General features: G+C 57.7%; 2 protein-coding genes across 2 annotated transcripts in view; one reads left to right on the top strand and one right to left on the bottom strand.

Moving 5' to 3' along the window:
• GRIN2D (glutamate ionotropic receptor NMDA type subunit 2D) overlaps positions 1–17,286 on the bottom strand; it is a 23,859-nt gene extending 6,573 nt beyond the window's left edge. Inside the window, exons 1-6 of the mRNA XM_027860576.1 lie at positions 17,100–17,286; positions 12,979–13,463; positions 11,231–11,850; positions 10,559–10,673; positions 10,256–10,467; positions 114–282 (exon numbers count right to left, since the gene is read on the bottom strand). Coding sequence (XP_027716377.1) covers positions 114–282; positions 10,256–10,467; positions 10,559–10,673; positions 11,231–11,850; positions 12,979–13,437 — 1,575 coding nt within the window. The 5' untranslated portion in view covers positions 13,438–13,463; positions 17,100–17,286. The remainder of the gene's footprint in view (positions 1–113; positions 283–10,255; positions 10,468–10,558; positions 10,674–11,230; positions 11,851–12,978; positions 13,464–17,099) is intronic.
• Positions 17,287–19,270: 1,984 nt separating this feature from the next.
• KDELR1 (KDEL endoplasmic reticulum protein retention receptor 1) lies at positions 19,271–22,225 on the top strand. Its single transcript, XM_027860485.1, has 5 exons — positions 19,271–19,403; positions 19,866–19,966; positions 20,126–20,284; positions 21,065–21,317; positions 21,535–22,225. The coding sequence occupies exons 1-5, from the start codon at positions 19,313–19,315 to the stop codon at positions 21,567–21,569; spliced, it is 639 nt and encodes a 212-aa protein (XP_027716286.1). The 5' UTR covers positions 19,271–19,312; the 3' UTR covers positions 21,570–22,225.
• Positions 22,226–22,250: the final 25 nt, after the last annotated feature.

Consider the following 22,250-nt stretch of genomic DNA (forward strand, 5'->3'; position numbering starts at 1 on the left):
CGTCAGGGCGAGGATGGGGGCTGGGCGTGGGGGGCCCCTGCCCCTCGACAGGACTGAGCCTCCTCCCACCTCCTCTCCCCCCATCTACTCTATCCCCTCCAGGCTGGGCCCACCTCCCCAATCATGCCGTTCCAGACGCCATCGATTTTCTTCCCATGTTTGCCGTTGGTGACGAGGTAGAGGTCGTAGCTGAAGCCGATGGTCTGGGCCAGGCGCTTGAGGATGTCGATACAGAAGCCTTTACAGCAGCGTTTTTCTGGCCGGGGGGCATCTGGCGGGGGGCTGGGGGAAGAAGGGGCAGGCATGGGGCTGGAGCCTCGATCTTCCTTGCCCTCTCTGTAGTCTCGGGCCCTGTGGGAGCACCCCAGCTCTCCTTGGGTTCTCCTACCTGTGGGGTGGCCCCGTGCTCCTGGGGGTGCTGTCCTTAGGGCCTGTGAGCTCCCCGGACGTAGGACTCCCAGGAGTTCCCCCGACTGACTCTGATCTCCTCCCCGTCTCGTAAGGTGGGGAGTCCACCCGCTGCCCCAGAGGAGCACCCCCAGAGATGCGCCTCAAAGGCCTAGCCATCCTCTCTACACAGGGCCCCGCGTGGTGGGACGAGGGGCCTAGTCCCCATCTACACAGGAGGAATTGTTAGCAAGTTTTTCTTTTTCTCGTGTTGCCACCCATTGCTTCTAGTTCTGGCCTCCTGGGGCTCAAGTGAACAGACTATTCCTTCCATTACGGACCAGGGGAGGAGGGTGACGGCAGCAGCGATGAATCCCCTGGGGCCTCACCCCATCCTCTGGCCCTAGGTGCTCACCAGAGCTCCACCACTCACCCCAACAGTGCTCTGCCCACCAACCCAGACGGGTGCTCAGCCTTGGCCACCCTTGGCCCCTGGAAAATTGGAATGAGCCAATCCCCTCCCCGACAGCAGAGCTTTGCAGTGAGAGGGGAGCCAGGAAAATTCCTCAGGGAGTAAATGGTGGCACCAGCCTGCCTTTTCCTGGCTCCTGAGCCTCAGTGGGGGTCTCCCCAAGCTCCCACCCTCCAGCCTCTGCTCTTCTCTCTGCATGTGGTACCTGACACAACCCCGCGTGCCTCTTGTTACGTCTCTGACCCCTCCTTACGTATTCCCAGCAGTTTCATCCCCTCCCACCTGCCTGGGGAGTGGGCACCAGAAGCCCGCCATCCACACTAGGGGACCACCAGAGAATCATTTGGCCTTAAAGGGGTTGCTAACACCTGCAGTACCAAACTCCCAGGACTGATGTGAGAACCAGAGAAGGTAAGTAAGGCAGGAAAAATGGTCCAGTAAATCTTTGATCTCATCGACACGGGCACCTCCTCCGAGATGCAGGTTGGCACGTACTCCGACCTGTCCCTCGGTGTGACTGTCCTCCACACCCTCCTCAACATCGGCCAGAGAAGGCTCACACGGGGCGCTGGGGGCCCCCTCTTTTCTCACTTCCTTGACACAGAGGGGATACCACGTGGCCCGTCCCTGGCCTCCCCCTTGATCTCGTCCGGTGACCGGCCCATCTTTTTTTCTGGCCACAGATTTCTCCAATGCGTACATCACACGGCACCTACAGCGCAGTCTTAATGATCGTGATGTGTCCCAGCCGACTCCCGCCCATCATGCATCTCTCTGCTGCCTTTTTAATTTTTCGGAAGCCTCAGTGTTCTTGGACTTGCAGTTCCACCTCCCCACCAGAAGATCAAAAGTGTCAGAGGGGCACGTGCCTGGCATCAGTGACAAGAAAGGAACACTTTCCCCAAGGCCGGCCAGCCTGCCCTTTCTCCATTCCATTCTGGAACTTTTATCTTTGAGGGCGTTCTCATGGCTGGACCCCTCCTCTGAGCCGTCTGTCAAACTGTGTACCCTAGTATTGATGGGTGACAGGCTTTCTTCATCCACTTAGTTTTTCCTGTGTGAATAGTTAACTTCCCTGTGTGAACTCTGTTGATTCTGGATCTCACTTGGAAGGCTCTGTTCTAGGACTGGATGCAGTCGGCACGATGTCACTGACCGATGAGTCCACGACAGACCTCACCATCTATAGGGAAACCCATATGGACTCCTTCGTTCCCGTGGCAGATGCCTTTGGTGAGCATACGGCTCTTTTTTTATTCCTTGCTTGATATTCCTAGCCAGAGGGTTATCAGAGAATGACTCCTTGGTGGTGACACCTTTCAAGGAATCTCATATGATTTTGACATAGGCACGGGCAGTCACTTCGTTGGTGGGCTGCTTTGAACGCAGGCCGTATTCTGCCCTACTAAATTAAATGCTTTTTAAAAATGTCCAACAAACAATAAACGCAGGGTTTTTTTCCCTATGCCTTTCAGTCAGTGGGTGGTTTTGTAAAGGTGTGATCGTCTCCAAGCACGTCCCTAAAGAAGAGATGAGAAGATGCAGCTCCCGCCCTTCTCTGAAGGAGTGGGGGGCCAGCATTGCTGCTGTCAGACTTGGTTGACACGGTGCTTAGTTTTTCTGAATTGCCTTTTTTCCCCGTCTTTTAAAGATACCCATTTCAAGTGCAGTGCACTGAGGGCCCCTTCTCCCCCTACTCACAACTGCAAGTCAGGTCCCTGGGAGGGACAGCTATCCCCGGTTTTAAGGCATTCCAAAAACTACCATGTAAAAGTCCCCACCAATGTGTTTGATTTTAATGGTCAGCCTGGGAACACAATTAGCTTAAAGCAAAGGCAATTACCACAGTGGCATAGGAAGAAAAAAAAGTCACCCTTATGAACCTGGGGCACACTCCCCCAAATCTAGCCAGCATCCATGCGGAGGCTGGTTCTCCATAAAGGTCCCAAGTAGAGAGGCAGGCACCCAGACAGGAAATGTGTGTGAGGAGGGGTTGGCGGTGGTCACTGCTGGACACTGCTTGGCTGGAGCCTTCACTGCTCCAGCTTTCTGCCCAGCCAGATTCTTTGGGGCGGGATGCTCCAGCTAGGATGCTCTATAGGGACTGTATGAATTACCCGTCTCCTTTTTCAGGGAGGAGGAAGCAACAGGAAATCATCATTCTCTTGGCTCTAGAATCCAGAATCTCCAGGACCTGGAATTCTGGACCTTAGGAGTTAGTCATGAGATAGCTCTCCAAGCTGGTAGCCGCTCCAGAAATCTCTTCCACAGCTTGGGGCCTAGAGTCTGGGATCCTACTGCCCAGGGAATTGAGAGACCTCGATAAGCCATCGATCGCCTAGAATTTCCTTCTCGCATCTCCTGCAGTCACATGTTTCTGCTCCAGGGCCCCATCGCCAACGTGTGGGAGGAGAATCATCCACTCCCCAGCCCCACCCTCCACGTACTCTCCAAGAGGTCCAAAGGAAAGACTGAGGCGTGAGTCATCAAGAACTGAACTGACCCTCCCAGAGTGGGCCCAGATGGCTTTCTGAATGGCGCTGGGGGTGTGGCCTATCCTGCCTCGGCCAATGGTCAGCTTCGTGTGAGGGCCGACATCTGATAACACAACAGGCAGTCCGTGATCTGTTCCTAAGGTGGTTCGGGAAGATTCCCTGAATGGATCTGAGACTGCCCATGTCCTCCTCGGTTATCCCCACCCAACTCAACAGTCGCCTCTGTTCCCAGGCAGTAGAGGGCAGCACCACCGGCCCATGTGGGGCCATCCCCAGGCTGAACGGTTCTCCGAGGGCTTGGGGAGGCTTAAACGTTGTCCTCACTCTAAAGCTTCAGCAAAGTCCGCTCGGCCTTCTAGGACAATCCAGTGACTGACCATCTTGGGAGGGTCCAGACCTGCCGGAGGTTGGGCCTCAAGATTGTGCTTACTCTCAAATACACAATTCTGCCATCCCAAGAAATAAGCTCTTAGGAAATCCTCATTTACCACCTATTCCAGTACTTACAGAGGCCCTTTTCAACCCAATGGCAATTAGAAAGGGGAAGAAAAAATCAAAGATAGCAAAGTCAAATCAAAAGGACCAAAAATGACCTTCCCTTCTCAGAGTCTGGTGCTAAATGAGTTTCCAAAGCACGGGAGGTTGGTGAGTTAGAGTCAACTGGAATCTCACATTCAGATGAGAAACCAAACCAGGGAACATTCCTCAAATGTCCTGTCTACACAACCACAGCTCATGTGTGTCTCCACTGGGTCTCTGCAAAGCCACCCAACATTCCAAATCGAGATCTGAACTTAGCCCACACTAGCACAGGCCGGCTACCTTAAAACCATATCACAAAGTGCTCAGATACCTTAGGAACCTAGCCAATAGCTCACAAACATTCAGACTCAAGGGCAGGTAGGTGGCGCAGTGGATAGATCACTGGCCCTGAAGTCAGGAGGACCTGAGTTCAAATCTGACCTCAGACCAAACACTTGACACTTACTAGCTGTGTGACCCTGGGCAAGTCACTTAACCCCAATTGCCTAAAAAACAAACAAACAAAAAAACCCCAAATGTCCAGATTCCTTAAGAGGCTGGCTAACACGGCGGATCTTTAATAAACCCTATCTTTAGCTGAAAAAAACAAAATCATATCACAGAAACTCAGAAAACCCCACAGATGTGGGGGCTGCCAAACAGGCGTTATGCACATGGTGTTGGTTTGCCATGGGACAAACTTTATCCTCTGGACTTAGAGTCCTTAACATCATGCAGAAGCCGTCCGGGGCCATGTCACAAAAATCCTCCCATAGCATACTGGTGAAGTCATTGACTCCTTTGATAAGAGGTCCTTCGTGTGGCCCTCGGTGCATTGCCAGTGCGCCAGTATTCTCGCTATGTAACACGCGTGCGACTCAGGTCACCTTCCTTACTTGTGGTAGACACAGCAATACAACAGATGTCACCACTGAAACACTATTTTCCCCAGGGGATCCCTAAAATACAAGGGCATCCAAGATAAGAGATGCCGGATGAAGTTCCACAAGTGTAGTACCCTGAGGGAGAGCCCCCCCAACTCGAACTCACAGGTTGGGACCTCTGGAGGAATGGCTATCCCAGCTTCAAAGAAGCTGGTCTGCACTCTTAAAACTACAGCTCATGAGCCCCCACCAATGTGTTTGCCTTCAAAAGACAGCCAGAGAATACAATGAGCTCAAAACAAAGGGAATTACTGAAATTACATAATGAGAAAGAAGCAATAAAACATCTCCCCTAGGAAGCCCTCTCTCACCTGGCATTAGTGGGGGAACTGGACGCGCACAGAGGCCACGAGAGGCACCCACGTGTCATGTACGTGTGGCCAGGGAGCATGTGTGTCAGGAGGGGGCAACTCACGCCTCGGATGGATGCCTTAGGGCCGCTAATGTCCCCATATTAGTCTCCACCAGACACTGCTCGTCGGCCGTCTCCTTTGCCTCCAGCGTCTGGCTCAGCCGGAATCCTTGGGGGATTTTCCTTTCAGGAAGGATGCTGTGTTGCACTGTCTCCTTCCCTCTCTGTGGAGCAGGAAGCATCAGGAAATCTCTACCTACAGGATCCAGAGCTTGAAACTCTCAAAACTGTATTTCTTGAACTTGGAGTTGACCATGAGGCAACTCTCAAAGCCGGCGCTACACCAGAAATCTCCCTTCTTTGCTGGAAGGCTAGATTCTGGGATCATGCTGTCTAAGGAATTGCTTGTATATGTCTGTTTGCATGTTAGACTATAAGCTCCCTGAGGGCAGGGACTGTCTTTTGCCTCTCTTTGTATCCCCCATGCCTGGCACAGAGTAGGCCCTTAATGTTTATTGGTGGATTGACCAATTGACAGAAGCCTAGGGTTTAAGAAGCAATGTCCTTGAATGCCCCCATCAGGCAGCTGCAAAGTGCCATCGCTGGTGGGGATGGGGGAGATAGATCCCCTCCCCTCGATGCCTTGTCCAAGAGCTCCCGAGAGTTCAGTCCTTCCTGCAGGGGTAACTCCTCCAAAAGCCTTCCTTCAGCTCTCCATCTCAGAGGGGCGCTCACTTGGTCTTTAAGTCTGCAAGGGCAAGGCTGAGCCTCCTCCAGGTGTTGTAAGAAGCCACCCTTTACTCTCCCCTTGGGCTGTTTGGAAAAGCTCCTCGATTCCATCGGAGACTGCCTTGATTTCCCTCCTGTAGGCTTCCCAAAGGGGAGAAACAGATTTGGAAATAAAGTGATTGCAAAAGAAGAAACTATCAATACATGACTTCTTTTTTTCTTTCTTTCGTTCTTTCTTTTGTTCTTTCTTTCTTTTTCTTAATCCGGAACCTGCTGTAGAAAAGCATCTGTGAAAGCCTGGACATTCCCTCGTCACACTTTCACCGAAAATGCCCTCAGATTGTTCTCATAAAAATTCCGTGGTGATCAAGGACTGCAGGCCAATGGGTCAGCGGCTATTCACCGTTGTCTTGGTCAGTAATAAGGCCCCCGGCTTCTTCCACACCGTGAGAACTTGGCTCGTTGGAGCTTGAGAAGGGAACACTCTGGCCCATAAGGCTGCCTCACAGCATGGAGGCCGTGCCCTGTGGGTCTGCATGTGCACGCCTGGCTGCTCCAGCTGCTTTTCCGTCATGGTTGTCTCTGGTGCTGAGCCCACATCCTGCGCGATGGCGACGGTGAAGCCCAAATGGGGTGGCTCCGTTCTCCATGGTGGTGAAAAAGCCTTTCCCCTTTAGTGAAGTGATACTGCTCTAACAGTGTGGGGCGGGGCTGTTGGCTGGAGGAGGGGTAGCAGCACCTGAAGCAGCATCTCTATAGGTGGAGAAGGTAGCAGCTCGCCCCCGGGGGGGGGGGGGGGGCCCCGGGGGGGGCGGGAGGGGGGGGGGGGGGGGGGGGGGCGCCCCCCCGGGGGGGGGGGGGGGCACACTGATGTGACGGGAAGGGCTTCCTTGGAGAGACAGACGTCCTGCAGCTGGTGCTGGTTGGCTAACCACATGGTAAATGGGGGCTTCAGAAGTGGTTAATAGACTTTTGTTGTGCCTACCATCATTTCCCTTCATCCAAGCACTTTTGGAGGATCTTGGCAACATTTTGAATCAAGGCACCCGGTGAAAACCACACGGGGAGGGTCCTTCTCCCCTCTGAAGCCATGAGCCTTGCTAGGTGAAGGGAGTGAATTCTCCACCACTTTGTGGGGTTCTAGAGGTCCAGAGGGCTCTCGGACAGCTTTGAGGCCCTGAGGAGTGAGGAGTCTCTTTCTTGGGGAGGGAATCGAGGGGATTAGGACGGTAAGTAATGAGCCCAGAACCCAGCCAGCAGCCGTGTTACCTTTGGATGGGCACTCGGGGGCACCGATGCTATGGGGGAACTGAGTGGTCTTGAGCTTACCCTGTCCCAGACACTGCAGTCCTGTAAGTAGGGAGGGGATGATCCCTACACCCCCAGGGTGTTGGGGAGGAAGTGTAAGTACATCTGTTCTTGATATGGCTCTGAAGTGACTAGAACTTGGTAAAATCAGATGCCTGGGAAGGGGCTAAGCAGAAGCAGAGGCTGATCACTGGCGCATGGGCCCGTAACTGGTTGGGGCCTGAACCAAAGGCAGCAGAGGGAGGGAGAGAGGCCCATGAACCTCTGGGGCACTGAGCGGCAGAGGTAGCTGAGCATGCCCGTAGACTGCTCATCACCTCCTACCATCTTCTCCCATAAAACTTGAAAAAGACATTTCTATTCCAAACTAGGGTTGGCCCTGGCTTCACCATCTCATTCCTTGGGGTGGGGCTCAGATGGTTTCTTGGCTCTTGGTAACTGATTCACACTAGGCCTTTATGAGATCATTGTGATCTCTGTAGATGTTCATTCTTCCATCCGTTTCCCAGTTTCAAGGCCTTTCTCATTTTTTCCTTTGGTTCCCTTCAAGGCTGTCCTCAAGTGACACCTCCTTTCTCATGCCTCCAGATGTCAGGGCTTACCTTCATTACTTCTATTTATTCTGCATATATCCCATATTTACTTATCTGCAAAAATTGTATGCTTACAGGAGAATGTTAGTTTCCGGTGGCCGGGAAGTACTGCATTTTCACATCAGTGACACCACTTTCTGGCTTAGCACTTGGCACTAATAAATGCTCGGTCCTGATTGGCGCTCGCACCCCTTACCTGCTAAGATATAGCCCATCACCTTTCTGGTGAATTTATTTCATGCCTACTACGGCCAATACCTACTGGGTCTTTTCTCAAAGAAAGGGTCTGATAGTTTGAGGCTCCTATGACCACCAGCGAGGCTTCGGCCACTCTCCTTCCCCTCCTACAGACTTTCTACCATCTTCCTACCCTTGCATCTGAGTCACTGAGCCCCAAAGAACACACTGCATTTATTTGGAGGATCTCATTGCGTTCTTCATAGAATGTGTCCAGCTCTGCGACTGACATTGACACATAGACCGCCATTATGTTTAATGGCAAATATCTATTGTGCTGCTTGAATAAGAGAGTCCATTGCTATCTCTCCATAAAACCATTGTCTTCTGCTGCGTGACAAACCCAACTCTGCCAGTTCGGGCTTCTGCCTCTCCAGGGAGGAGTAGCGAGGCTTCCTACCATTGTGCTGTTTCTTCCTTTGGCCTCTTGGCTTCCCTTCATTGACACTGAGGTCATAATTGATAAGATGCATTTCCTCCAGTTGGGTGTCCCCCAGGTCACCGGACAGGGAGCTCCCACCGAGAGTACCAATGACAAGGTCGGTATTTCTGGATCATCTCAAAACTGGGGTTCCTGGTGCTCTCTGCACCACCCAGGACTGGGCATCAGTTGGCATTTGGCTTGGTTTGCTTTGATCAAACATTCAACACCAAGTGACCAGGCTATTATCAATGAAGAGTCGCAGAACACTTTGCTAGGTGGGACCTTGGCAAGCAGGCACATCTGTTTCTAGAACGGTATTCACAGCTTCTATAGCCTTGAAGAAGGTACCTGGGCCTGGGCTTCACGGGCATGGCCTCTGGGAACCAACATCATCTCCATGCTATCGTCAGGCGTCAGAGGAAACTTTGAGCGGTGGTTTTCATTACTGTTTTCTTCTTCTTCTTCTTCTTCTTCTCCTTCCTAACAATCACTGTCTTCTCCCTTTCAGTATTCTCTGTGGGCAACGTTATCTGCTGCCACAAGTTCAATGAACATCTTCACCCAGATGATCACCAGGTATCAAGCTCCAGCCTCTCTCCCGAATGCCAAGTCACGCCTCTCCATGTGGACGTGCCATCACCCTCTCAAACTGACCTCAGACTGTCCCCGCTCATGTGAGCATCCTCCCAGATTCCCTCTTGCTATGGACAGCCCATCCATCGTCCCTCCACCCAGGCCTGGCCTCCTGTCTCCACAGCTCTCTTTCTACCATCCATCACTGCCTCGTCTCCACTCACCTCCCTCTCACCTGAACTATTACAGCAGCTGCCCCAGCTTCGTACCCTGAGCACACTCCCTGAGCCTTCTCTCTGAAGCCCAACCCACGAAGGCCATGGCGTGCCCGTGGCCAAGAGCTCACCCCATGGACCGAGGCATCACAACTGCCCCCCTGTCTCTGCCGCTGTCAGGTCCACCAAGTGCTTTCTCACAACAGACCTGGGGCCGGGGCCATTTTTATTATCACTTATTCCTACTTTAAAAAAGGAAACTGAGATTCTTGGAGTTTTAGCAATTTGCTCATCATTGCAGCTCTAGTGAGGTTCTAAAGCAGAGTCAGAGCCTGGGTCTATCGGCTCCAGGTGCAGAGTTCTACTCACTGCCTTTGAGATTCTTGGCCTGGCATTCAGGGCCTTCTGCAACTTTATCTGTCCTAATATTGCCCTTGGTGGACTCTCCATTCCAGAGAGATGGACTACGGCCTCTCCCCGCCTTTTCTTCCCTCTCTAAATACAGGCAGAGGAGCCCCAGCCCTGGCACACATTTCCTCCTCAGGCCTGCCTCTGCACCTGCCTTTCTTTCACAACCAGAAAGCCTTCCCGGGGGATCCCCCAAGCTGAAGACGGTCTGGTCACAGTCTCCTCGTGTCTGATGATTTCCACACAAGGGACAGCCTGTCCCACTCCCCCATTCTATGGCAGTCCTTCTATCTCGGCATCCCCCACACTGAGCTGTCATACGTACATAGTAAATGAGCTCTCTCTCTCTATCCCTGAACCATGTATGCCAACAGCTTTTTCTGTCTTCCCTGCTGCCCACCTGCAGCCAAGCCCTCATGGCCCAAAGAATGAGTGGATTTTATTTGGAGGATCTTAGCGAGTAATGAAAATGTCTCTACCTCTGCATCTGCCATCGCCCCACGAGCTACAAATATTGGATGCATCTGGACCCGAATGCCGGGGTCCCAAGGAGGGGCCGCCGAGGGAATAGGGTCCTGGGAGGGCGAGGGTCCCACCTGTGTGTGAGGTTGAGCTGGCTACGGCAGGGCACAGAGTCCCGGATGCAGGTGCCGCTGAGGGGGTCAGCTGGCTCCACGATGACGAAGGGGCGCTCCTCCAGGGTGGCCACCATGAGGTGCTGGGTGTCGTCCACAGGCTGCAGGAAGCGGCCGTAGCGAGACCACAGCGGGTACTTCAGCCGAAGCGACTGCTGTTCCCAGGTCCCCACCTGGCGTCAGGAATGAGGAGGAGAGTTGGCATCTGGCTTCCTCCGTGGGCCCGCCCCTCAGAGACCCGGGCATCCAGGCCCTCATACTCACCACCTCCCACGTCCGATCCTTAGTGAGAGAGATGACGACAAGGGAGGGATTCACCAGGAAGCCATCTTCGTTGAAGGAATAATCCCGATTGTCCCAGGTGATATTCATGAAATACCTGCCGTGGTCAGAGGGACGAAAGTTTCAGTGCAGAGCCCTGGGTCCTTGAGACACAGCTGGGAGGAGATGGGCGTCACTGACCAGAAGCCCTTCTGTGAGAAGGACCATGAGGCCTTGCCTCTGCCTGGCTCTATGCCTTCTAGACCCCAGGGAACGGAGGGCCCACTGACCTACCGACCGGAGGACTCCAGGCCTTGCCCTCTGCCCTCCACCTCTGCCAAGAGCACAGGCTCCTTGAGAACTGGGACTGTCCTACTTCCTGTGCTGGGCCCCCCAGCCCTTGGCACACACAGTGTGGCACAGCGAAGGCGCTTAATCAACGCTTCTCTATTCATTCATTCATTCGTTTGTCCCTGCCTTCCCGGCTCACTCAGTCAGGCCACTCTCCCAGGGTCACCTTGGCTCCTGCCTCTCAATCTGGCCATCCCCTTCCCAAAAGCTTCCCCATCCGGCCCCTGACACCTAGCCTGGCTCCTGCCCCCCAGCGGCCGTACTGCTGTCCAGTGGCTTTTAATCCCAGTGGTCAGTCCCCTGGTCCCCAGCCGGGATCCTTACCGGTGCAGGCTCTCTCCCCGCTGGCTACGATTCTGAGCTCTACAGTCCTGACCCAGCTCAGGCAGGAACCCGTAGTCACGAAGCAGGGCCTGGGCTCCCCGGGCTACCACCGCCACGCCTGCCGCCACTCTCTTTGCCAGGTCGTCCCGCCAGCCAGCTGACCGGACCGCAAAGAGCCCCGCGGGTAGCGGGGCACCCCCTGGCAGGAGAGGTGGCTCCCCGGGCCCGCCCCCTCCGCCACCCCCTGCCAGCTGGGGTCCCACCATGAACCACACATAGCCAGGGCCTGTTAGGCTGGCTGCGGCTGCTGCCCGAAACAGTGGCTCCGCCTCCTCACGGGCACAGAAAAGCAGGCGTATCTGGGCACTGAGACTGCGTAGGCGGGCAGCGAGCACCTCCTCACCAGCCCCAGGGTCCAGGGTCAGAGCCCCCCGGTGCTCCCAGCCCACCAGGCTTCCATCAGTCAGTGCTTCGATATAAGCCAGGAAGGCCCGGTGGCCAGGGGCCGCCGTGGTCACCGCCACGAAGGACGTCCAGTCATATTCCTCCAGCACCTCAAAGATCACCTGCAGCTGCTGCTCTGTGGAGGAACCTAGCTGGAGGAAGGTAGAGCCCTTCTCCTGGGGAGCACGGGGGAAAGGAACACAGGAGCAGAAAGTGAGAGGTGGCAATGGCGGAGACATCATTCAGGGCCCCCTTCTTATCATACAGATCCAGAAACTGAGGCATGGAGGGCACGTGTGTGGGTGTGTGTGTGAGTACGAGGGGGTGAGTGTGAGTGTGGGTACGTGTGTGCACACACAGGGTCACATGGAAAGTCTAGAATTCAAGTCTGATAGCCCTGGGAGATCCTCTAAGTCAACTCTCTCATTCACAGATGGGAGAATGAAGCCCAGGGTGGGCAACAGACTTCTCTGGGGTCATACCATCAAGCCAGGGGCTCCAAATATGATGCCCTGACGTCCGCTTGGCCAGAGACCACATAGCTCCTAACAGGCCACCAGGCTCGAGAGCGGATTACAGGTTCCAGCCGGCCACGAGGCAGCGAGGGGTCAATACACTTGCCCAGACTACAGATCCCAGCCTCCCAGGGGTGGGGGGATAAGGGGAAGCGCACAGTGGCTTCGATTGGGCCGTTGGCCAGAGACGAGAAGGCCACGTGTCCCAGCAGCTCACAGAGGGCAGAGAAGGTGCTACAACTATGCCACTGAGCACAGGCCCCTAGAAGGTAGTGGCGGGTGGAGGGAGGGTGGGACCACGTGCCGAGGAGAAGGCACCAGGGCTGGCACCCTCCCCAGCTCTGCCCATCTCAACCCCCATTTTCTCTCAGGACTTCTGAAAGCCCCGGCCCTTACCCCATCATAGGTGGCCTCCATTTCGTTCCTCAGTTCCCCCACTTGGGCCTCTCGTCCCTAGACGCTCTCCCGCAGATTCCTCAGTCATGACCCACAATGCTTCCCACCCTCCCTGACTGTCCTATCTGAGCATGTTCCCATAAGGACCTTGCAAAGGCCAACCTTGGTATGAGGGAATGGGGTCAAGGGGAGAACCCGCCATTTCCACTCCTGGGCCCCGAGGAACCTTCCAGTGCCGGTGGGCAAGGCGAGCCCTTCCCAGATATGGGCCTCAGGCCCCCCAGGCCCCAGTCACACCGGGCATTTAGCAGGGATCTTCCTCTAATGCTGCAGCCCAGGCCTGGAGCACTCTGGGCCTTGCTCACTGCCCCACCACCCAAGCTGGCCGGTCACCTTGGGCGTGAGGACGAGAGCTGCGCCGCCATGAACGGCCACAATGGGCAGGGCAGTCTGAGCAGAAAGGAAGTCCAGGATGGGGGCGACTGCTGGCGCGCGGGAATCATCCTCAAAGACGACGCCATGGACACGAAGGCCGGAGAGCAGGTCACACAGCTGAAGCATGAGGCTGCGCGGGTCAGTGCCATTGAGGACCAAGGCTACAGGGCGCACCTCCAGGCCTGGACTGCGGACTGCGGCAGCCACAGTGGGGCCCAGGCGGGCTGCCTCCCCCGCGTAGGCCGGCCCCGAGAACACCAGCGCCACATTGAGGGGCCGCCCAGCTCCCGGCTCCCCGATGCTGCCACCGCCCAGCGGGGGAGCCACCTCGGGGAAGGGGCTGGCACATGCCAGAGCCAGTAGCAAAAGCATGTTAGCTGGGCCTGGAAGGCCGTGGGGGCCGAGGGGGCCGCGCATTTCCTGGGGACCCTGCCGGGCAGCCTCTAATGGCCCCAAGGGAGAGAGAGGCGGGGGAGAGAAAGGAAGGAGAGGGAGTGAGAGAAGGAGAAAGAGAGAGACAGAGACAGAGAGAGAAAGAGAGAGAGGAGGGAAGGAGAGGGAGGGAGAGAGGGAGAAGGAGAGAGAGACACAGAGAGAGAGAGGAGGGAAGGAGAGGGAGGGATAGAGGGAGAAGGAAAGAGACAGAGACAAAGAGAGAGAAAGAGAGAGGAGGGAGAGAGACAGAGAGAGAGGAGGAAGGGAGAGAGGGAGAAGGAGAGAGAGACAGAGAGACAGAAAGAGGGAGAGAGACAGAGGGAGACAGAGAGAGAGAGAGAGAGAGAGCAGGAACAGAGACAGTGGCAGACACGGATTGGACCATCAGAGAAACAGACAAAATCAGGGACAGAGGTGGAGACGCGACCAAAGATTGGGCAGAGTGCGAGGGACGTGGACAGAGACGGGGAGGCAGAGACCCAGGGGTGAAAACAAGCAAGGCAGAGGGGGAGAGAAACGAGGGCAGAGAAAGGGAAAGGAACCCAGGGCCAGGACGGGCATACAAGGGCAGGGCAGAAGGACAAAGGGACAGAGAAAGTCAGAGACCCAGGGACAAGGCAGGAGAACAGGCAGGGACAGAGGGGCAGGGACAGGGAAAGAAGCAACCACATGGGTAGGTTAGAGAAACATAGGGTAAAAGGTAGGGGGAAATATAGAGCCAGGGGAGATTGACAGAGATAGAAAAAAGGAAGAAACAAGAGGGAGGGAAATGCCAAGAGAGAGACAGAGACATGGAGAAAAACACAGAGAGACAAGCAGAAAGACATCCCCCCACCCCCATCCCCCGGGGAGGTAGGGCCGGATGGAGAGCAAACGAGAGAAAGAAAAATTCGAGAGAGGAGGGAAGAAGAGAGGAGGAAGGGTAGACAAAAAAGAAGAGAGGGTCAGTGGGACTGACCCCCACTTCCTTGTCTCTGCCTGCTACCCTCCCTTAGGCCTGCTTCCCAGCTCCTCTCTCCCTCTCCCTCCATCTCCTTCCCTGTCACCTTGCCGTTGCCCCACCCCGGCCCCCTCCCATCCTCATCCTCTTCCCCACTCATGCGCCCCCCCCCCCGCCACCTCGTCCCTTCCCATCTCCGTCTCCAACCCATTTATGCCCCCCCCACCTCATTCTCCTCTCTGCCCCCTCTGTCCCTGCCCTAGGCTCCACCCCACACTGGTCACAGCTGCCCCAGGCCTGAAGGCGGGGGGGGGGGCCTGGGGTGGGGTGCAGCTGTGGTAATTGGGAGTTGAGGAGTGGGGGGATACTGGCTGCTAGCCCAGAGCAATTTAGCAAGTTGGAGGGAACACAGAGTCCTCTTCCTGCCCCTGCTGGCTGGACTCAGGGTCCTTGGGAGGCCTGGGGAACCAGGTGCCTGGGTCCGAGAAGGGAACTAGCTGGAATCTGGATACCTGGGTCCCTAAGTAAGTGGGGGTTGGGGCCCACGTACCTGGGTCCCCAAAAGGGCAGGGGTTGGGGTTCCAGACGCCTGGATCCCTGGGGGGAAAAGGGCTGGGGCATGGACACCTGCTTCCCTGAGGGGAACCCTGAGCCAGGGAAGGCTGTCAATCCATGCTGGCTGTCAGTATCCCCATGGGTTGCCATGGCAGCAGGCTTGACAGCTGGGGGAGGGATAGAGAGAGGGGAGGCCCTGCCTTCTGCCCAGGGTGCCAGGGCCCCCCCTTTTCCTGGCACGGGGGCCAGGGGCTCAAAGGAGCTCCTCCTCCTCTCTGGCAGTCATTAGCTGTTGGCTTGATTAGTGCTCAGAATAGCACCCCCCAGCCTCCACCCCAAAATAACCCACAGCTGTGGCCTGGCCTCCGTGGGGTTAACATCAACCCCCCCCCTTCCAAATCATTCCCTTCCCCCTTCTCCCTTGGTTTCTCTTCCTGCCATTCCCTCCCCATCCTGTTCTAGCCACACAGCTGAAGGTGGGGTGCTTTTCCCCATGGTATCAGGTATCCCCTGTCCTCACCAACTCAGGAACCCATGAATCCAACTCTATAGTTCAATTCCATGCAATAAATAGGAGGGAATAAGGCGCCCCTTAGGAACCAGGCACCCAGCCCTACTCCTCATCTCATTTTAGCTGAACAGATGAAAGCAGGGACCCTGTACCCTCTGAGACCCAGGGATGTGTATCCCAGCCTTTGACACCTCAGGTTCCCAGGCATCCACCTCGTGCCCACCCCCACCCCTTTTGAGACCCAAGTTTCTGACCCAGTCCCCAATCTCCATCCAATTTCACAAACAGGGGAGTTCTTAGGGACCTTGGAGCCCCAGTGCTCTGGGACTAGCTCCCCTCCCTGGCCTCCTTCACTCTAGGAGGTGATCACCCGCACCCCCCTCCTATGCTGTCCCATCAACCCCACCCCCCACCCCCGTCCCATTTCCCCATGTAGAACCCGGACCACGGCTCTGCAGAGGAAGGAGGGGAACGGGGAGGGGGGAGTTGGTGGTGGACGGGGCAGTCACTCATTCATTCCTGCCTTCTCCCCTCCAACACTTTGATCCTCCACGGGGCCCTTCACCGCAGTTAGCGGCAGTTAGCGATGGTGCCTGGTGCCGCAGACAGTCCTGTCCTGCTGTTCTCCCCCCCACCCCCATCAAAACACATATTTCCCACCTTTCCATCCCCCAGACCCCGGGAATGAGGAGAGTGAGGAAGGGGAGAGAGCGTTTGGATACTCTCCAGGACAGGAGGCCTGTGTGGGGAGGGGGTGTCCAGGGCACAGGGCCAGGGGCCCGGACGACCTTCAGGGCCTCGTAAGCAATATTAATAGCACAGTCACAGCCCTTGGGAACAGAGACAGGGAATGAGGAGAGGGGATGGAGTGGGGGTAAATACTGGAAGAAGAGGGAGGGAGGAGGTGGGATAGGGAGGGAAAGAGAGACAGAGGGAGGGGGAAAGGGAGAAAAATAGGCATAGGAAGAAGAGAGAGAGACCCAGGAGGGGAGAAAGAGGTAGGGAGAAGATACGGGGAGAAATGGGGACAGGGAGAGAGGGATAGGGAAAGGAGAAATGGGGAGAGCAGGAGACAAGAAGAGAGGACGGGAGGTGGGAAGGGGGAAGGGATACAGAGAAATGAGGGAGAAAGGATGGGAAGGGAGGAAGAGGGAAAGATGGGGGTCAGGGAGAGTCAGGAGACACGGAGAGAGAGGGGGAACACGGAGGAAAAAAGGGAGAGGGTACAGGGAAGAACATATGGAAAGGGATAGAAGGACACAGAGGGAGAGTGAATGGAAGAGAGGAAACCGAGGGAGGAAGAGAAATGAGGACAGGGAACCCGGAAGGGGCCAAGAAAGTGGTGAGGGCAGAGAGGATGGGCAGCAGGGTGAGGAAGAGGAAGAGGAGACAGAACAGGAAAGAATGGGGCCTGGGGGAGTAGGCTGGGGCAGGGGTGTGTGCCTGTGTGTGTGTGTGTGTGTGTGTGTGTGTGTATGTGTGTGTGTGAGTGAGTGAGAGAGAGAGAGAGAAAAGGAAGACCCTAGAATGTGAGGAAGATGAGAGGCCAGGGCAGCAGAGACTCCGGGGCTGCCCCTTTGCCCAGCCCAGGGTCTGGGGGTCCCACCCCACTGACAGCCCAGCTCCTTCTGGCCTTACCTTTTCATGACCCTGTTGTGTCGTAGGGGAGGGGAGTGACGATGGCTGGGACAGGGGCCCAGACTCAGGCTCTAGAAGGACACAGCAGGTGAGGGGTTCAGTGCCGTCGGTCCCCCGGGGCTTCAGGTGGGGGCCAGGCTCGGCAGGCTACACATGTTGCATTGAAAGTTGGGCCCAGGATGCTGCCTTCGATGCCGCGGCAAGTGGCAGGCCCTCCACCCCATGGGGATCCCGTCTCACCTGCCTGGGGTGCCCCTCCCTCCCCGACGAGCGAGGTCCTCCTCCTCCTCCTCCTCCTCGCTGCTGGCTGGAGCCTCTCCTTCTGTCCTCCCTGCCCTCCCCCTACCTTCCCTCCAGGGTCTCCTGGCTGTTTGTCTAGGGTCACCTCAGACACAGCCTGCCTGGCTACCTGTCTGCCTTTCTCCCCTACAGGCAGCCACGGACACACACGCACAGCCTCACTTCCCAGGGATTCCCCCCACAACACCCCCTCATTGGAAAGGAGTGGGAGACTCGCACACACCACACACACACACACACACACACACAGAGCTGGACACAGACAGACACCCTCACACAAAGACAGACAACCAGACACAGATACACAGAGAAAACCAGCTCATTCAGGACATAGGGACACAGAGACACACAAACAGCCAGACATTGGGTCACACAGATCCAGACACCCAGACAAAACCACAGCTGGACACAGGCACACAGACAGACAGACAGACGGGGGGGGGGGGGGGCGGCTCCAGACAGAAGCCAGGAGATCTCAGGTGCAGACAGATGACAGATGGGGGGACAGACAACCAGTTCAAGGTAAAGGCAGACAGAATTCTCTCCACCCCGCCCCCTTACACACACACACACACACACACACACACACACACACACACACGCAATACAATTACACACAGACACCCCACACACGGACCACCACCACCCCACCTGATAATACCCGCTGCTTCCCCAGGAAAGACGGACCCACAGACACCCACCTGGCAGCCGCCGGAGAGAGGAGATGCTGAGGCCGCAGAGTAGCCCCCCCTTACCCACCCCTGCAGCAAAGGACGGGACTGACTGACACAGACAGACAGACAGACAGATCCACCCCGCCCGCCCGCCTGCCACACACACCTAAGCTGGGGCGGGGGGCGGGAGGCTGTGTGGAGGAGCCCGAGCCGGAGCCTGAGCGGGAGGGGAGGGGAGGGAGGGGAGGGAAGGGGAGGGGAGGGAGGGGGGACGGGGGAGAGGGACACACACACACTCGCTAGAACACAGGCTCCTGGGGTGATTAGCATTCAGTCCGCGTCTGCCCCTCTCGCGGAGACAGCCGCGGCCCTCCCCGCAGGGCCCCGGGGGGGGGGACTCCCCAGATGTGGCTCTGGCCACAGGCAGCAGGGGAGAGGGGAGGAGGGCTAAAGAAAGGGATGCCCCCCTTCCAGCCCCCAAATATACCCTCGGCTCTCCGGGACCGGGGTGGGGGAAATTCCCTCGGACCCTCGCCCCAGCGCCTGAGAAATGTAGGGGAGGGGGCACACACCGAGGGGAGGGGCGGCAGCCCCGCTTTTCCGCCTTCTGCTCTCCCCTGCCCCTTGCGCTGTGCCCAGGCTCGGCGCTGGCAGCCCGTCGGGGGCCCAGGCACTGAGCCTTCTAGCCCCCCACCCAGGGCCCCGCGTGTCCAGGCCCCCTCGGGGACCCGGGCGTCCTCGGGAGCCTTGCCCGTGCCCTCCTCTCCTCTGGGAGGGCCCAGACGTCTAGTGCCGCAGCCCCCTCCGCTCCCCAGCCCGTCGGGGACCCCAGGGCCCGGGCTCCCCCCTCTCGGGGCTCCCTCCCGCCGGACCAGGCACTTAATGGACGGCCATGGGAGGGGCCCCTTCTTGGAGCTCCCGAGCAGGCGGGGAGCCGGCACTCCGGACCCCCGAGACAGCGGCGGGGCCCCCCGCGCCGGGGCCGCGGGGAGGGGGCGCGGGCTGCGAGCGGCCCCCGCCCCCAGGCCGGCTGGCTGGCTCCTCCCGCGGGGGGCGGTGCCTCCGTCCCTCCTCCCTCCCCCCCGCCCCCCCCCCCCCCCCCCCCCCCTGCGCTCCGCCGCCGCCGCCGCCGCCGCCGCCGCCGCCTCCTCCGCCAGCTCGGGGCCTTGCTCGGCGCGCTCCCCCGGACCCGGACGTGTGCGCCCCCGGCCCCCGGCCCCGGCGGCCCGGCCCGCGGCCATGAACCTCTTCCGATTCCTGGGGGACCTCTCCCACCTCCTGGCCATCATCCTGCTGCTCCTCAAGATCTGGAAGTCCCGCTCCTGCGCCGGTGAGGGGCGGGGGGCGCGGACCCCGGCCCGGGCCGGGGGAGGGGCGGGGGGCCGGGGCGCCCCGGGGATCCCCGCGGGGGAGGGGAGGGAGCCGGAGCTGGTGACGTGGGCCTCTGGGGGAGGGGGCCGCCCGGGCCCTAACCGCCCCCCCCCCCCCCCCCCCCGGGGCCCCGCCCCGGGCCGGGGCCCCCCTCCTGAACTCCCGGGGGGGGGGCGGGGGGGGGGGGGCGGCCTGCGCCCGGAGCCCAGGCCCGGCCGGGCCTAGCCGGGCCCACGAAGCCCTGAGCTCTCGTAGATCTGGGCCCGCCCGCGGCCGGGCCCGCCCCCTGGCTGTGAGTCCTGGGAAAGGGGCAGGGCGGGCCCGGACGGTCAGGCCCCCGGGGGGGAGCCCCGGCCGGCCCTGCCAGCCGATCTCCGGGGCCTCGCAGGGAGGCCGTACTGAGCCCTCCGTGCGCCCCCAGGAATCTCGGGGAAGAGCCAGGTCCTGTTCGCTGTGGTCTTCACCGCCCGCTACCTAGACCTGTTCACCAATTACATCTCCCTTTACAACACGTCCATGAAGGTGCGGGGGCGGGGGGGGGGGGGTTGGGGGGGGGGGGGGGGGGGGGCCTCGGGCCTGGGGGACCACGGGGGGGGGCCATTGGGGGTGGACCTTCCGGGGACCATGAGCTGGAGTCCCTAATGGGAGCCGGTCCTGAGGGTGGTCTCCACCTCCCTCCAGGTGGTCTACATCGCCTGCTCCTTCACCACCGTCTGGATGATCTACAGCAAGTTTAAGGCCACCTATGATGGCAACCACGACACCTTCCGAGTGGAGTTCCTTGTGGTCCCCACAGCCATCTTGGCCTTTCTAGTCAACCATGACTTCACACCACTGGAGGTGAGCCTGACTGGAGGGAGGTGAGACAACCACAAGACTGAGACACCAGCCCCCTCCCCCCCAGAACTGGGGAATACTCTTTGAGGAGAATTAGGTTGTTGGGGAGCATGGGTCGGGTCCAGGGCCTGAGCCAGAAATCCAGCCCTTCTGTGGTTCCTTGCCTGTGGGGCCAGCTCACATAGTGCAGCACCCTAGGCTTAGGTGGTAACTTTACAGATGCCACTGGGACTGAAGGTCCTTCCTGCTTTGGGGGGAGAAGACCCAACAGCACGCATACCCCCGTGGTCCTTGACCTGGTCTCAGCAGCTGCAGGAGGCGGGGTGGGGGGGGAGCGCTCATTGGAGTGGAGGCCCCCAGAGCCGATCCTCTAACGATTGTGCCCTCCATCTCTTTTCCTCTCCTCTGCCTCGCCTCTCTGTGCCTCTCCCCCCATCCCTACTCTCTCCCCTGGGGGCCTTTCACCCCCTCTAGCCCAGCTTTCCTGCCTTTGCCCTGCCTTTGCCTTGTGTCCTATGCTCCTTGGCTCTGTTCCTGTCTTCGTTTTGGTTCTGCCCTCCTCATCTCCCTTCTTTCCTCCTCCTTTCCTGCGTGTGCCCCCTTGCCCACCAACCTCCCTCTCCAGGTCTCTTCCTGTGTCCTTCCGTGCCCCTGGCTCAGCTTGATTCCGTCCAGCATCCCCATTCCAGCCATCCTTGATTCCTCAGCTCTACCTTCCCCTGCCTCCCTGGCCCTCCCTTCTGACCTCGCTCATTCCACCGCACCATTCTCTCCGCCCCCCAGATCCTATGGACCTTCTCCATTTACCTGGAGTCTGTGGCCATCCTGCCGCAGCTGTTCATGGTGAGCAAGACGGGAGAAGCTGAGACCATCACCAGCCACTACCTGTTTGCTCTGGGCGTCTACAGGACGCTTTACCTGTTCAATTGGATCTGGCGCTACCAGTTTGAAGGCTTCTTTGACCTTATCGCCATCGTAGCTGGCCTGGTACAGACTGTGCTCTACTGCGACTTCTTCTACCTCTATATCACCAAAGGTAGCTAGCTCAGGGCCCCCCCTTTCCCTGGCCTCCTCCTTAGCCCCTCCACTTCAGCCCGTCCTCTGTCATGTGGCCTTAGCCTTGCGGGTATCCCCATTCTGTGTGTGTGTGTGTGTGTGCGCGCACATGTGTATGTGTATGGGGAGGGGCTGCTCTTTCCTCCCACTGTTGACTCCCACTCTTGACTCCCACTCTTTCTTTCTCTCCCCCTCAGTCTTAAAGGGGAAGAAGCTAAGCCTGCCTGCATAGTGGTGACTCCCCAGGGCATCTCCGCAGCAGAAGCAGTAATGGCGAGAGGAGATAGGCCACAGCAGCACAGGTGGGGGAGGGCAGGGGGGCCCCAGGACCTGCCCAGCCCAAGGGGTAACTTTTTAAAAGAATCAATGGATCCCCACCCCCTTCTCTGCTCCCCAGGGCTGGGGGGAGGGGAGGAGGGCATGGGGGCCCCCCCAGCCTTGGAGAGCAAGAGCTCGGGATCTTGGCTCTTTCTAGTGTTTTGCCTTTTAGAGAAACAAAGACGAAATCTTTTCTGAGTTGGTTGGGATTTAGATAAGTCCCTGTTTTTCCTTCCATCATCTTGTCAGCCTCCGGACACCTGTGTTTTTACAAACTGTCTGGGGGGTGGATGGGAAGCCCCCACTTCCCTGCTGTCTGTTTCCTCCTTCCTCCAAACTTTGCCAAACACTCAGCCTCTTCCCTGGCCAACAGGACCCCTCCTCCAGCTTTTTTTCTGGAGAATTGGAGGGGCTGGTGGGGTGACTCCTCCCCTCCATCTTTTATATCTTTTTGTCAGTTTTTTTGTCCAGGGGCATGGGGAGGGAGGGAAGGGGCCATGCCCCATTTTTGTACAGAATTGATGGTTAACTCCTTGTTCACTTGAAATAAAGACAAAAATGAACTTCTCACTGCCTACTTGTCTGTGTGTGCCTC

Source organism: Vombatus ursinus, unplaced genomic scaffold, assembly GCF_900497805.2.
Source record: "Vombatus ursinus unplaced genomic scaffold, bare-nosed wombat genome assembly UNPS02014198.1, whole genome shotgun sequence".
Classification (NCBI taxonomy): Eukaryota; Metazoa; Chordata; class Mammalia; order Diprotodontia; family Vombatidae; genus Vombatus; species Vombatus ursinus.

What these genes read in the sequence shown, in the direction of transcription:
- KDELR1 (XM_027860485.1), top strand. Translation starts at nt 19,313, where the DNA reads ATGAACCTCTTCCGATTCCTGGGGGACCTCTCCCACCTCCTGGCCATC. An exon ending in TTTACAACACGTCCATGAAG is followed by an intron (nt 19,967 to 20,125) that starts GTGCGGGGGCGG and finishes ACCTCCCTCCAG; the next exon opens with GTGGTCTACATCGCCTGCTC. An exon ending in ATGACTTCACACCACTGGAG is followed by an intron (nt 20,285 to 21,064) that starts GTGAGCCTGACT and finishes TCCGCCCCCCAG; the next exon opens with ATCCTATGGACCTTCTCCAT.